Source organism: Lampetra planeri, chromosome 28 (assembly GCF_965212315.1).
Source record: "Lampetra planeri chromosome 28, kcLamPlan1.2.h2, whole genome shotgun sequence".
In the NCBI taxonomy this organism is placed as follows: Eukaryota; Metazoa; Chordata; class Hyperoartia; order Petromyzontiformes; family Petromyzontidae; genus Lampetra; species Lampetra planeri.
Window position 1 is genome coordinate 10,856,779 of NC_136134.1, and position 15,042 is coordinate 10,871,820.

A 15,042-nucleotide genomic window follows, 5' to 3' on the forward strand; every position below is an offset into this window, starting at 1 on the left:
ACCCACCGTACCAGGTACTCGAGGCCGAGTAGACCTACGGGAGGCCCAGGAATAGTTCAGATAATCGTCGTAGTGCAGCGCGCTAATCGTTACACTCCAGATATCGATCACAAACACCCACATATCCACACACCCACACATCCACACATCCACACACCCACACACCCACACATCCACACACCCACACATTCAAACACCCACAACCACACATCCACACATTCAAACGCCCACCCATTCACACGCTCACACATCCACACGCCCATACATCCACACAGCCACACATCCACACATCCACACACACAAACATCCACACACCCACCCACACATCCACACACACACCCACACACATACACACCCACACACACCCACACACACCCACACACACCCACACATCCACACACACCCACCCACACATCCACACACACACACCCACACACACCCACACGGTCAAACTCGAAGCATCCAACGAATGTTGCCGCCCTCTCCCTTTAATGCGGACCGCGGTATGGATCACAGACAAGGGGCAGTCGAACCACATTGTCTAAGAGACAAACAAAGGCTATTGTTCCCGTCTTGTTCCCGTCACGGTGCCACGCAGTGACGTCATGAGCGCGAGCCAGGCAAGGGGGGTGCCTTAGCCCCCCACCCCCCTCTCTGTGGCCAAAGCTACAAGTTGGGGCCCCCTAGGCAAGACCATGAGAGACGTTTGCAGCAATATTGGGGCCCCACCTGTACAAATGTCCGCACGCACCCCCCTCCCCCCTAAGCCGACAATGTAGTTACGACGCCTTCGATGGCACACTTATCATAACAGCCACAACAACACGACGCACTGATGTTTCATCAAAAAATATAAATGCCGGCAATGAAGCAATACAAAATAGCTGAATAATAAATACACATACGGCAAAAATACACATGTTATTTGAGTTTGTTGCAAAGTCACTCCTTATAATAATAAAAAAACACGTCCCGTTGATCAGCTGCGACGATTCGAAACGGCCGAGGGTTCGTGGCCAGCATCAGCCAGAGGTGGGACAAAGTCATTGTTATGCAAGTCCAAGTCGAGTCGCAAGTCATCAAATTCATGACTCGAGTCTGACTCGAGTCCAAGTCACATGACTCGAGTCCACATCTCATAGGTGGGACAAAGTCATTGTTATGCAAGTCCAAGTCGAGTCGCAAGTCATCAAATTCATGACTCGAGTCTGACTCGAGTCCAAGTCACATGACTCGAGTCCACACCTCTGGCATCAGCTGTTCCATTGACCCGACCTCTGTTCGAAGGTCAAAGTTTGCGGACGCATCACTGCACGCTCAGCACCGCCGCGGTCGTCCGTGCACGTTGTCCGACGTTTTTGTCACCCCCCAACGCGTGCTTGTTTTGTACACGCGTGATTTACATGCTGGCTGTGCACGTTTCAATCGGAACCCTGGAGTCGCCTTGATTTCATGAACGGAATTATATTCAGTTTATACACTTTCTCTATCATTATAATCATCATCATCATCAATCAGCCATGATCTATCCACCGATGGATGAACGACTACCAAAAACCACCACTGCCACCTCTCAAGATCCGGCAATGCAACAGAGAAATTCCATCCATGAATCGGCTCCATCTCCCTCCGGCGGACGTCCCCTCTCTCTCTCTCTCTCTTGGACGCCTTCCGCTCTATCGCACGGCAATGTGTCAATAAACAATTGCAACCCTGAGTGACAAATTCAGCTCCCAGGCGCGTGGGAGCTAAAACGTCGGACAGCGTCGCCAGCAAGGCGAAGGCGAGCCCACAACCCGAGCGCCGCACAGGCGGCGAGCGATGTTGTAGAGTTGCACTTCGTCATTCCACCACACAACCACAACCACACCACATCACAACCACTGCCACACCACAACCACCACACAACCACACCACAACCACACCACAGAACCACACCACAACCACACAACTGCCACACCACAACCACACCACAACCACACCACAACCACACCACAACACCACAACCACACCACTGCAGACGTTCTCGGCGGCGACGTGGTCCTGATGGTGACATTCGTCATATCACGGAGACCTTTGCAGGCAAACAGGCTTATATATATCGTACTTAAGAGCAGCCACCCTTCCACCAACACTGCATAGATATTAGTAAATATAGAATACTTTGTGTGCGCGCGCGTTAATATTGAAATTTACCGCTTACATATCGTGCCCATGATAAGTTATTGTTTGTCTCAATTATACCGTCTCGTTTCTATTATCTCGTTTCTATTGTCTCATTTCTATTGTCCGTCTCGTTTCCATTGTCTGTCTCGTTTCTATCGTCTCGTTTCTATTGTCTCGTTTCTATTGTCTCGTTTCTATTGTCTGTCTCGTTTCTATTGTCTCGTTTCTATTGTCTCGTTTCTATTGTCTGTCTCGATTCCATCGTCTCGTTTCTATTGTCTCGTTTGTATTATCAGTCTTGTCTGTTCTGTCTAATTCTTTGATCTGTCGCATTCTCCAGGTGTGAATATAAACTTCTTCTTCACAGCACAAGAGGCATTCCGCGAAGCGTCACCCCTCGCACGTCTCTCCCTTCTCGGGCCACGGTTGTCGTCGGTGACGATTCACTTGTGACACTTTTATTTTTGTTGATTGTGCTCGTGCTTCGACTGCCAACGCCGTGTAGCCAAATAAAGTTATATTCCGTGGATTTCATTTATTCGTTAAATAGTGCTGACTAAGTGAACGGTGTCCAGTGTTCACAAGGTCACCATGTTTGGTTTGCGTCCCAGGCATTCCTAGCCTAGTCGAGGACAAGCGGTGGAAGTTCAGGGAGCGCTCACGGCCCGATTGAAGCAACTCGAGTGGCGACCAGACCCTGTGTCGTAGAGCGGGTGGGGGGGGGGGGGCCTTGCCCGACACATCGGCAGCTCACCGGCGTCGAGTCAAGCAAGGCTGACTCTGCCGATGAGAACACAGTTTGTTGAAACTGGCCCAGCGCTTTGCTCGTCTCGAATCCATGCTGCTGAGATGATGCCCTCCCAGAAGGAAGGCCATGCGTGCGGCTGACGGGTGGCTGAGAAAGTACTTTGATGTTTCACGCGGAGACACGGATTGCACGATGGAGACGTTTACATTGTCCGCTCGTCTGTCTCGTTATTTATATTCTCATTTAAAGACTCTGTAAATGATAATTCGGGAGTCAGCAACCTCGGCCGAACCGGGCGTCAGCACGGCAGGAAGAACCGCCGTGACATTTGGGACAGCGGTTTGCGCCATCGAAACCGCCATCGGTCACCGCTCTGTATCTGCCATGTCAAATGCCGTCAAGGGAAATAAATCTCGACTCAATTTGGGAGTTTTTTTTGTTGTTGCTGTTGCTGCGAAAGGTTAGGTCAATAAACAGCTGTGGCTTTGCATGCGTTTGCATAATTTGCCAGCAGCCCATGATGAGAGCCAGGCGGGAAGTGTTGCCGCAGTAAGCTGTGATTTATTTTGTTTTTACGACTGGAGCTGCCATAACGGAACGGTTTGTGCACCGAACGTGTGAATCAAACACGTCGCCGCTTCGAATTCGATCAACCCGCACCGACCGGCGTGGCGAAGTATGGTCAAACGACTCCCGTGACTGACGTGGCTCGAGGGAGGACCTCATCCAGCAGCGGATTGACCGAGGGCTGTAAACCATGACGGCGATCTGCGTCTGAACGCCGTCCAGTTGGCGCGAGGGTGGAAAGTTTCTCAAATCCACCTCACCGCCTCCGTCTACACACCGGTGGGGCACGCCGCAGTCCGTCGATCGGCAGGTCACATGGAAGAGGATATCACAGAGCCACAACTGAGGTCTCTTCAAGTTACACTCTGGTCCACGTGAACAGCAGAGGGTGGCACGCTGCCCACTGGCTCTGCCACTTGAGAGTGATGTTCGTAGCGTGACAACCAAATCGATATTTTAATTCTCAGAGCTGGAATTTAGCCGAATCAAGTGCGGGACAAAATAAAAAATGTGATTATTTTTTTCTCTCTCTTGGGACACTCAATACCGACATGTCCCGTGCACTGTAGTGGGTTCTACTGTATTCTGATGATACGCAACTCCTGAATATTTGTCTCCGAAGATACCCAACGTCCCGGTTTGCCCAGGACACAATGTGTCCCCGTGACTCCCAGAAGCATTTGTGAAATCAAGATTTTGACCCCTCGCGTCAAATTGCTCTGCTCATCTCATGGTACAAGGCGAGCCTACCTGAGCAGTAGGCGGGGCTACCCGAGTAATGGGCGGGGCTATCTAAGCAGTGGGCAGGGCTATCCGAGTAGTGGGCGGGACTATCTAAGTAGTGGGCGGGGCTACCCGAGTAGTGGGCGGGGCTACCCGAGTAGTGGGCGGGGCTACCCGAGTAGTGGGCGAGGCTACCCGAGCAGTGGGCGGGGCTACCCGAGTAATGGGCGGGGCTATCTAAGTAGTGGGCGGGGCTACCCGAGTAGTGGGCGGGGCTATGTAAAAGTAGGGGCTGAACGTGATTCAGGCTGCAAGCTCAGCCGGTTGGCCCGGTTGAGCTTCCCAGAAACGTGGTAGGTTTACACAGCAAGAGATGAATCGGGACGGTGAGCTCACCCCGAAGCTCTTCCTAACACTGTGGGTCCTCATACTCGTTAGCTACGCTACTGGAGGCTGCCTGCACTCAAAGCCTCGGACAGATTCCCCCCATTCTGGTCGCCACCTGTCCTGGTCTTCCCAGGATCGCCGTCTTGTTGAGGAGGCAGCTTGATCTGTGGGGACATCTGTCCGTCTGCACAGGACATGAACAACCCTGGTTCTTGTCAGCTGCCGAATAATAGTAACAATAATCATATTTCTGTGCCCCTCCCCGGAAACCATCGGCGCGTTGTACCGGCCTTGCGTGCTTACCACGATAAAAAAAAACCCCGATAATAAGAATGATAATGCACCACTCAAATCAATGGAATCACCTGGGGCCCTCCCTCCTCCCTCCCCACTTCTGGACCTCTGAGATATTCCTCCTCCATCTTCTGCTGTTTCCCATGATGACGATGATGTCGACGACGACGCGTCCACGCGTCCCTCTCGCACCGCTCACCCCTACACCGTCCAGCCCTCCTCGCCCAGCAACGCCGTCGCCTGCTTCCACATCTCCTGCATGGCGGCCACGCGCTTCTTGTCGTTGATGTGGTACACCTGCATCTGAGGCGCGGGAACAGAGACGCACGAGCGCAGAAACTCTTGACACCCCGGAGGGCACGGACGCAGCCACGCTCTGACATATCGAAATAGGCCTATTTCGTAGCGCTGTGATGCACTTAAAAAATAACAACTACACTCACAAGTGAGGATACAAACCCAATAAAAACTGAAAATAATAATAACAATGACAACTTACAATTGTTGTGGTAAAAACATGAAATGTAATTTGCTATTCGTGTGACGAGGACAGCTCGATTTGACCGCCTCTATCGCCGGGTGGTGGAGGCTTCTGGTGAAACGCTGCCACTGGACAGAATCAGAATATGTATTTACGCTGGGGGAATCCGATGAGCTATAAAGCTCTTTTTCACACATGTCCAGTAGTGGTTGGGCACTGCCCCACGACGATCGGCACGTGTGTGTGTGCGCGTGTGTGTGCGCGCGTGTGTGTGTGCGCGTGTGTGTGCGCGTGTGTATGTGCGCGTGCGTGTGTATGTGCGCGTGTGTGTGTGCACGTGTGTGTGTGCACGCGTGTGTGCGCGCGTGTGTGTGCGTGCGTGTGTGTGTGCGTGCGCGTGTGTGTGTGTGCGCGTGTGTGTGTGCGTGTGCGTGCGTGTATGTCGAACCTCTTTCGCACCGTACGTAGCCAACCGTGCTGACCAGAGGTGGATCTCACCCAAACGAAACTTCCATCCCAACTAAGTCCCGTCAACAAAGTTCGACAAAGCAGGGGGGTGGGGGGGGGGGGCACGGCAATGGCGTGCGGCCACACGTACCAGATTGAGCATCACGTCGAAGTATCCCTGCCGCCAGTACTGCCCCTGGGGGTCGGGCAGCTGGACGAGCAGCTGCAGGAAGGCGTCCACGCGGTGTCCGTCCCGCGGGAGGATCTGCGTGGCGTGCACCACGAGGCAGCGCTCGGGGAGGTCGGCGAAGTCCTCCAGGCGGCCGTAGAGTTGGCGGAACTCGAGCGAGGCGGCGGCCGCGGGCGACGCGACGGAGGACGAGGAGCAGGAGGAGGAGGCGGAGGAGGACGGCGGAGAGGACGGTGCCGGAGAGGAAGACGAAGGGGGCGGGGGGGGCGCGGGGGGTCGCCCGCCGTCGCCGAAGAGGTTGCGGTCCGGCAGGAAGTAGTGGGGCAGGCGTCGCAGCCATACGCAGCGCAGCAGCACCAGCAGCAGGCGGTAGACGGAGGAGTGCAGCAGGAGCCAGTCGTCCGGCGACGGGAAGAAGTCGAGGGCCCACAGCAGCGCCGTCTGCGCGGCGTGCACGGGAAAACGCTCGTCGGCAATCAACAACAACAACAATAACAACAATAACAACAACCGCCTGCGACTACAACAAAAAACAAAAATAAGCAACAACTCACGATAACGACAACAACCAACAACAACCAACAACGTCAACAACAAGAACCAACCACAAAAACCACAACAACAAGCAACAACTCCAACAACCAACTGTAACAACACCAACAACTACAATCAACAACCACAAAACAACAACCAACAACTACAATCAACAACCACAAAACAACAACCAACAACTACAAAAACCAACAACTACAACAACAAAAACTAACTACAATAACCGCAACAACAACCAACAACTACAACAACGACAACAACTGTGATGCCACAGCATTGAAGCCACTCCACCGGCGCGCCGGCCCCCCCTCGCGCCCCCTGACCCCCCACAGCCCCCCACCCCAGCCCCCCCCGCCCCCCACGATGGAACACACCGACACACACACACACCGACACACACACACCGACACACACACACCGACACACACACACACACACCGACACACACACACCGACACACACACACCGACACACACACACACCGACACACACACACACCGACACACACACACACACCGACACACACACACACCGACACACACACACACCGACACACACACACACCGACACACACACACACCGACACACACACACACACCGACACACACACACACCGACACACACACACACCGACACACACACACACCGACACACACACACACCGACACACACACACACCGACACACACACACACCGACACACACACACACCGACACACGTCGCGTCCTCATTGCGAGCGCCCCGGTCTCGCGACGCCACTTTCACTCCGAGGATTCGTCCCGAGGGCCGCCCCAGCGGGTTCCCGACGCCGAGAATTTGGCTCGACCCCACAAGGCGCAGCGGCCCCTCTGAGTTGGCCTCGTAGTTGTAGGGGCACAACAACAACAACCAACAACAACAACACATTCTAGATTTGAAGTTTTCGTGACTACAAGGATTCATATTCTTAGTTTTTTTCGGTAAAGTCACGTAGGTAAAAATGTTTAATTAATAAAAGTAAAATAAAAATAAAATAAAAATCACGACGTTTCGCAGGCAACACAAGCTTCAACAACAACACACACACATTCTTGCTTCGAGGTTGTGAATCAAAGGCGAGGTCGGGGGAACGAGGCGGGGGGGGCACCTCGTCTCCTGCGTGACGCCAGTGGAGCTGCAGCTACGGGGGGTGGACGCTTGGGTCGACCGTGTGGGTAGGCAGCCTCGGACGAGGCTTCACCCACAATGCACTCTCGGCTCGTACCCACTTGCTAGACGGATTACTTTGAAGTTTCGGCACGCCGGGGCTCCCCCCGGACGAGTCGGATATGGAGCCCCACACAACCAACAACTGCAACAACCACCGACTACAACAACAACCACAACACCACCACCACCACCACGAGGTGTCTCTCGGCAGGCAGCAGGCGCGTGGTGAGTGCGGGGGGGGCGTCGTGCTCACCTCGAGGTGAGCGAAGGTGAGCATGCTGCCCCCCGCGTCCTTGCGGCGCCAGTGGTTGCGGTTGACGAGGTCGAGGATGGCGAGGGCGTCCAGGCGGTGGCCCCCGTCGTCGTCCACCCCCTCCAGCAGCTTGCACGTCGTCTCGCGGAAGTCGGGGCTGCGCAGCAGCAGCAGTCGTAGTAGGAGTGGCAGTAGTAGCAGCAGTAGCAGCAGCAGTAGCAGCAGTAGTAGTAGTAGCACCAGCAGGAGTAGTAGCAGCAGTAGTAGTAGCAGCAGTAGTAGTAGGAGTAGTAGCAGCAGCAGCAGTAGTAGTAGGAGTGGCAGTAGTAGTAGCAGTGGTAGTAGCAGCAGCAGTAGCAGCAGCAGTCGTAGCAGTAGTAGGAGTAGCAGTAGTAGTAGCAGCAGTAGTAGCAGTAGCAGCAGTAGCAGTAGTAATAGCAGCAGTAGTAGTAGCAGTAGCAGCAGCGCAGCAGTAGTAGCAGCAGCAGCAGCAATAGGAGCAGCAGCAATAGTAAGAGCAGTAGTAGTAGCAGCAGCAGTAGTAGTAGCAGCAGTAGTAGTAGCAGCAGCAGCAGCAGCAATAGTAGCAGCAGCAATAGGAGCAGCAGCAATAGTAAGAGCAGTAGTAGTAGCAGCAGCAGTAGTAGTAGCAGCAGTAGCAGCAGTAGTATTAGCAGCAGCGCATCAGCAGAATCAGTAAGAGCAGGTAAAACTACGACTCGTCATCATCGTCACTGCTTGATAGTCTCACTGCGCCGTGGCACTCCAGGCGAGGGGACCCCCGAGTGGCAGCTGTCCCTGTGTGGCACAAGGGCCAATTGATCCCGGCCAGAGAGATTTGCCGGTTTGGGTGGTGGCCACGGCGGTTGTGTTTCTGGTGCTCGGCCCCAAACAGCTCTGGCTCCAATGACGCCCTGGCCGCATTTAACTCACACGACAGCCACCACCGTGGCTGCTGGAGGTTGCCACCTTTTGCACTGCAGATCGAACACGAGGTCTGTCATCAACACTGCGCTGTTGAATTCAAGAGACCGGTACCAGATCTCGGCACAAATCAACTCCTGGTGGCAGCCGAACGCAAATGCCAATTCCTGGACTGGTGGCAATCCTGGTTGGTGGGTGAGTGAGCGAATCAGTGAGTGGGTGAGTGAGTGGGTGAGTGGGTGAGTAGGCAAGTGGGTGAGTAGGTGAGTGAGTGTGTGAGTAGGTGAGTGAGTCGGTGAGTGAGTGGGTGAGTGAGTAGTTGAGTGAGTCGTTGAGTGAGTGGATGAGTGAGTGAGCAAGTGATGAGATGAGTGAAATCAGTGAGTGCCAACTGTCCGAATCATAAACAACCGGATAGGTGGCCACCGCTCGTGGCTGCGCGCCCACGAACCTCCAGTGGTAGTACGCGTGGGCCTCCACGTCCTGCGGCGTGCTGCGTATCTCCTCGACGGTGGCCCGGGGAAGCCAGCTGTCGGGGCCCAGGGCCGGCCACGGCGCCTCCTCCTCGGGGCCGCCGCCGCTCCAGAGGCGCGCGGCGCGGTGGATGACGGGCACGAGGGCCACGGTGATGGTGCGCATGCCGCTCCGTACGAGCAGGCACAGCGAGGGCCCGTCCAGGTTCAGCAGAGACGCGTCCACGGCGCCTGGGGGGCACGCGTGGTTAGTGTCGTGTCGGCGCTGCGCGATAATGAAGGGGTTTTACATTTTTAAAATGCCTCGTTCAACCTGCCACCGCTCCACGCGGCCAATTAGTAAGGCTCGTCGCGTAAACAGAACGTGTCGATTCGTTACTACTTCAGCGCAGCGTTGCATTGGAGTTGTAAACCCACAACATTTACAATTTGAGTGCGACGCTTCGCTGGCGATTGCAACCAGCTTCATCAGGCGATGAGCCCAGTGGCAGCTGTCCCCGTGCGGCACAAAGGCGACTCTGCACCTGGCCCTGCAAGTGCCGATGATTGCTGCTGTGTCAAATCCCAATTGAGCAAACAATTGTTTTTTAACTTGCCATACAATGGCCAACTCATTCCGAACGAGTTGGCTTCCAAGGATGCTACCAACTCATTCCTAACGAGTCGCATCATTTCCTGCGCATCGCTTCGCTTGCGGCATGGGCCAGCGCCAGGGCCCGCTCGCGCTCACCGCTCGCCGCTCACCGCTCGCCGCTCACCTTTCGCGAGTTTGCCGTCCTGCTGCAGCAGCATGATGGCCTTCCTCACGTTCGACTTGAGGATGTCGATAACCATGCCGGGCAACAGGTGGGTCGAGCCGGAGCTCACCCTCCGCACGGCCTCCTGGCAGCCCGCCCAGCTGGCCTGTCCCGCGATGCCGTTCTCCGCTCCGCCACCGCCGCCATCATCCAGCGCCACGTAGCACTGCGACTTTCCGGATGGCTCGGGGTGCAGCCAGTGCAGCTGCGTCACGTAGCGGTCCTCCGGCGGGCACGTCCACTCCACGGAGACGGAGTGCGGCTCGAGCGCGAGCGGCACGCGGATCGTGGTGTGCGTGGGCGCGGCGCGCACCCCGGACTCGAACTTGGCGTGCGGGCGCCGGTAGTTGACGAGGAAGCGTGGGTCCCAATCCGTCACTTGCTCCAGCACCTGCACACAGGCAAGCGTCGCAGGTTAGGCTCAGGGTGAGCACTTGAGAGACCACGATAGAGAGACGTGTTTGCAACATTGATCTGCGGCCATTGCTGCTGAGTCATCACCGTCATCATAGCCCAGCAGGTGTCCACTGCATATCTCGTCATTTGTTTTCACTTTCCTTCTCTGTCTTGTGGTGCCAATGTGGCTCAAGTAGTGGCCGCATCTTTTTGGCACCAATCTCTAATGTCATCGTCAAGTCATTCTCTGTTTGGTCTTCCTCTTTCTCTGCTGTTACTGCCATTTTCCCGAACAACAACACATTTTTATTTATTTCCCCTCGTTATCCATCCTACAGACGTGTCGAAATAGTGCCAAATTCCTTCTCATCACCGCCTGCATCATCGGGTTGTCTTCTTCTACGTGCAAACTTTTGTTGTTGTTGCTGTTGTTGCACTGCGTGTCGTCGTGAAGTTGCAAATAAATATAATCCCAAAATGATCATCACAATGAGGCGTAGCCAGGAACGAGGCTCAGCACTCCCCGCCGCCCCGTCTGGGGTAGTGAACACGAGGAGTGCCACGGCCGTGGCCCTCCCGCGTGACTCAAGCAGTGGAGGCTGCGGTGCGTGCAGCACGCTTGACTGGCACGATCGCCTCCCCGTTCAGCGGAGTTGTGATTCATTCCGTGGGTGGCGCAATGCACTCGATTCTAGGTGCATTACTCATCCAGTGACGTGATGCTCATTGAGTGACGGTTGCCATGGCGAAGATTTTGTAATAAAGCCTCCGCACGTTGTTGGTTCGAAGGCTACAACGCTCGACTCGAGATCCACATGGACGTCGGTTCGATTTGGCCGCTTCGAACTCCTGACGCGGCAGTTGAAAGACGTTTTTCAAATCGCCCACCAACCGCCTCTGTCTACCCAGCATTGTAAACATGTTTTAAGATGTAAACATGTAAACATGTTTGAAGATGATTTTGTTGAACTGGCTGAAAACTCAAGACATCTTAGGATGGAGTCTCATTGTCGGCAAGAGTATCCTGGGGGGTATTATGAGTCGATTACTGTTTAAAAAATGTTTTGTTTATTTTAACAGATAAGGCCCACTGAGCTATACGGCTCTTTTTTATAAGCGACCTGGCTATCACAAATGATAACTCGACGAAGTGGCTTATCATCGTGTGGAAATGTAGAGCACTCTAAACGCGTGTTTATAAATGTGGAGGAAAAACCGGAGGGACCGGAGAAACATCCACGCGACCACGGTGAGAGAGAGAGAGAGACACGCAAACTCCAAATATCCAGCAGCAGGCGTCAGGGTCAGGATGGAACCCACGACCTCCTGTATACCAGGCGAGGTAGTTAACATCTCCTAGGCACTGCGGCACCGGCCGACTGCTGCCAGTAGGCGGGCAATGACTGCTGCTGTGTGCGTGAGACCCCAAATTTGAGTCATTTTCGGGGTAAATTTTCTAATGTGGACCCGTGACGCCGGCACACAACGGCATGCTCTTGCGAATGACGTCAGGGGATCTTTAACGTCACCCTGTCAAGCAAGTGGCGCGTAATATGCCGAGGAAGTGCACGGTCGTGCGGCTACCGCCTGTGTCGATGATCGGCCGTGGGAGGGTCAGGCGTGGCGGTCACAGGCTCCAGGATTCCGCTCACTGCTCAAGCAAATATCCTCGGCAGCTTACTCCACCAGCAATATGTCGTTCGATCACCACGTGACAATGCATGCAATACCATGCGCCTTTTGGCGTCATCTGGTCCAACACCAGGGTGAGACTAGGCTCTAAGAAAAGCTGTCTCGGGTGTGGACCAATCAGTTTCAAGGACAGTGCATACATGATCAGAGTTGTGTTTTTTGTTTGCATTCCGACCGCAGGTATTGTGGTCAATGCAACCATGACTCCTTGTAAAAAAAGGTGTCAGTTTTGTTTCCAGATAAAAGGGTAAAAAACCAATTATCAATGCATGCAATGTTCATGTCGCGGCCTCTAAGACACGTCTGGCCACTCTTGAGTCATGACGTAGCATCGGCAAGGCTCCATTATTGCATCTCGCAACTCTACCGGGCGTCTGCCACAAAACACAAAAAACACGCGCAAGCTGCAGCGTGCCCACAGTGATCTGGCTCGTGTCGTGACGGGGACTGCGAGATCCGACCCGTTGTCCGCCCAGTGTTCGCCGAGCTGCATTGGTTTTGCGGTTGCGCAACGAATACATTATTGCTACAAGGTCGCACCCATCGCACACAAAGCGATTGCCACAAAGGAACCACAATACCTCGCTGATCTTGTCAAGGAGCTTCAACTCTCACGCGGACTCCGCTCATCCTCGCAGCGGGTTTTGGCTGCTGGCCATCGAACACAGACGGCCAACGCATCGCACGGCGCTTTTCGGTGCGCTTCTGCGGCCGTCTGGAACGCTCTTCCTTCCGATGTTCGGAAGCCACTGGGAGCTGTGAACTTTTAAATCCAGATTGACGAAATAATGTATTTAGCACTGCTTTTTGATGTGCGTTAGTTTGATGCCCTTCCTCCGCACCTCCGATTCGCGCGGTTGGATACGTACGGTGCGAAAGAAGTTCAACGTACACACATACGGAACGGAGTAGGAGATGGAAGAAGTCAGGGCGGCTGGCCGGGAGGCCTCAATAACATTTACAGCGTTCCTCCCTCGCTATTTGTATTGGGGGTCGTTAGCTGGTAGCTCCAGGCAACAGCTGTCAAACTTGTGAAAACACATTTGTGAACATTTTTCATGAATAATGAGAAACCCAACTTGGAACGCCGCGCCGCCGTGACCGCGCTGTATCGCTCGCTCGCATGCAGAGAGAGGGAGGACGACTGAGAGGGAGGACGACTCGGAGAGAGGACGACTCAGAGAGAGGACGACTCTGAGGGAGGACTCGGAGAGAGGGCACGACTCAGAGAAAGAGGACGACTCAGAGTGAGATGACTACTCAGAGAGGGCGACTCAGAGAGAGAGAAAGGACGACTCAAAGAGAGGACTTGGAGAGAGGGCACGACTCAGAGACAGAGGACGACTCAGAGAGAAAGAGGACGACTCAGAGTGAGAGAGGACGACTCAGAGAGAGAGAGAGATGACTACTCAGAGAGGGCGACTCAGAGAGAGAGGACGACTCAGAGAGAGGACTCAGAGACAGAGGACGACTCAGAGACAGAGGACAACTTAGAGAGAAAGAGGACGACTCAGAGTGAGATGACAACTCAGAGAGGGCGACTCAGAGAGAGAGGGTGACTCTGGGCGCCAGGAGGAGTTACAAGAACAGACGAGAGGCGAGGAGGCAGCAGCAGCAGTCACGCGGTGGTGAGCGCGGTGCCACCAACAATTGTCCAAGCTCTGCGGTCCTGTCTGTAGACCGGACACTGACCCCAGTCCTGGTTGAGTGAATCAACGAGCAGGGCTCAGCGTGGCAGTAGCGACAGAAGAGTGACAAGAGCGGGCGACCGACCGCCGGCGCGAGCGAGCGAGTTGCTGGAGTGAACCCAGCTAGCACCTGGCGTCAACGTTGAATCCCCATCAACGGGCGAAGCTCCCGGGGGAGATCGCGAGCCACGCGCAGCAGCAGCAGCGATAGAAGGGCGACAGGGAAGGCGGCGGAGCTCACCAGGAACACCAGGTCCTCGGCCGCACGCAGCTCGGCCACGCGCTGTTCGTGGTAGATGCGGTTGGCCGAGAGGAACCTCTTGAACCACTCCTCCGACTCGGTGGTAGCGCTCCACATGTCGATGGGGGTGTGGGGGGGGTTGTCCCTGAATGTCAGCGCGTTGCCGGGGCGTGCGTGGCGGGTGAGCGAGAGAAGCTGTCGGTCGAGACGGGGCGATCTCTTTGTCTCGGGGAGAGAGAGAGAGTGAGAGAGATAATGAGAGCAAGGGAGGAGGATTCGGACGTGTTATACACGAGACGGGCTGCGTGGTCACGCCCGTGTGTGTGTACACACACGGCTGTGTTGCGTGTGTGTGAAGAAGCCCCCGGCGGTGTGAACACACCCACGTGAACACGCAGTGACGGCAAGGGACACGCAATCACACGCACGGCGCTCAAGAGACGACGTTGGGGTCAAGCCGATGAAGGTCCCCCCACTGCGAGGAGGGCGAGTGGGTGGTCAGCACCACGCCCGGCCGTCTTTGTCTCCCCAGTCGCGATGTTTACTACACACCGTTTGGTGATTTTTAAAACGTTTTGGTTTAGCCATGTGTGTTTGTTGTAGTACAGAGTTAGCCTGATAACTTTAATCTACATTGTCTTCTGGTTGTTATTGTTTGACTTGCATCCCAATGGGATTTTCGCACACAGCGTTGATATGCGATGTTTTTTCTTGAAGACTTTGCTGTTTTTTCCAGGATTTTTCTGTTGCGTCTAGTCACTTTAAGATGTTTATTGTTCATGTTTGTGTTTTGTTGCGGTTGCACCCGAGTCAAGAGCCGCATGGCTCACAGGGT

At 54.5% G+C, this 15,042-nt stretch overlaps 1 protein-coding gene across 1 annotated transcript; it reads right to left on the bottom strand.

Moving 5' to 3' along the window:
• Nucleotides 1–472: 472 nt before the first annotated feature.
• Nucleotides 473–14,510, bottom strand: MAB21L4 (mab-21 like 4). Its single transcript, XM_078607895.1, has 6 exons — nucleotides 14,208–14,510; nucleotides 10,152–10,581; nucleotides 9,372–9,624; nucleotides 7,997–8,153; nucleotides 5,965–6,444; nucleotides 473–5,188 (listed from the first exon to the last, which is right to left on the bottom strand). The coding sequence occupies exons 1-6, from the start codon at nucleotides 14,322–14,324 to the stop codon at nucleotides 5,087–5,089; spliced, it is 1,539 nt and encodes a 512-aa protein (XP_078464021.1). The 5' UTR covers nucleotides 14,325–14,510; the 3' UTR covers nucleotides 473–5,086.
• Between the last annotated feature and the right edge of the window lie 532 nt (nucleotides 14,511–15,042).

Bases quoted from the DNA above. Each gene is read 5' to 3' on its own strand.
- MAB21L4 (XM_078607895.1), bottom strand. From the start codon at position 14,324: ATGTGGAGCGCTACCACCGAGTCGGAGGAGTGGTTCAAGAGGTTCCTC. The intron at 10,582-14,207 runs GTGAGCTCCGCC...GCCTGTGTGCAG, and splicing joins CCGAGGACCTGGTGTTCCTG to GTGCTGGAGCAAGTGACGGA. The intron at 9,625-10,151 runs GTGAGCGGCGAG...CGTGCCCCCCAG, and splicing joins GGACGGCAAACTCGCGAAAG to GCGCCGTGGACGCGTCTCTG.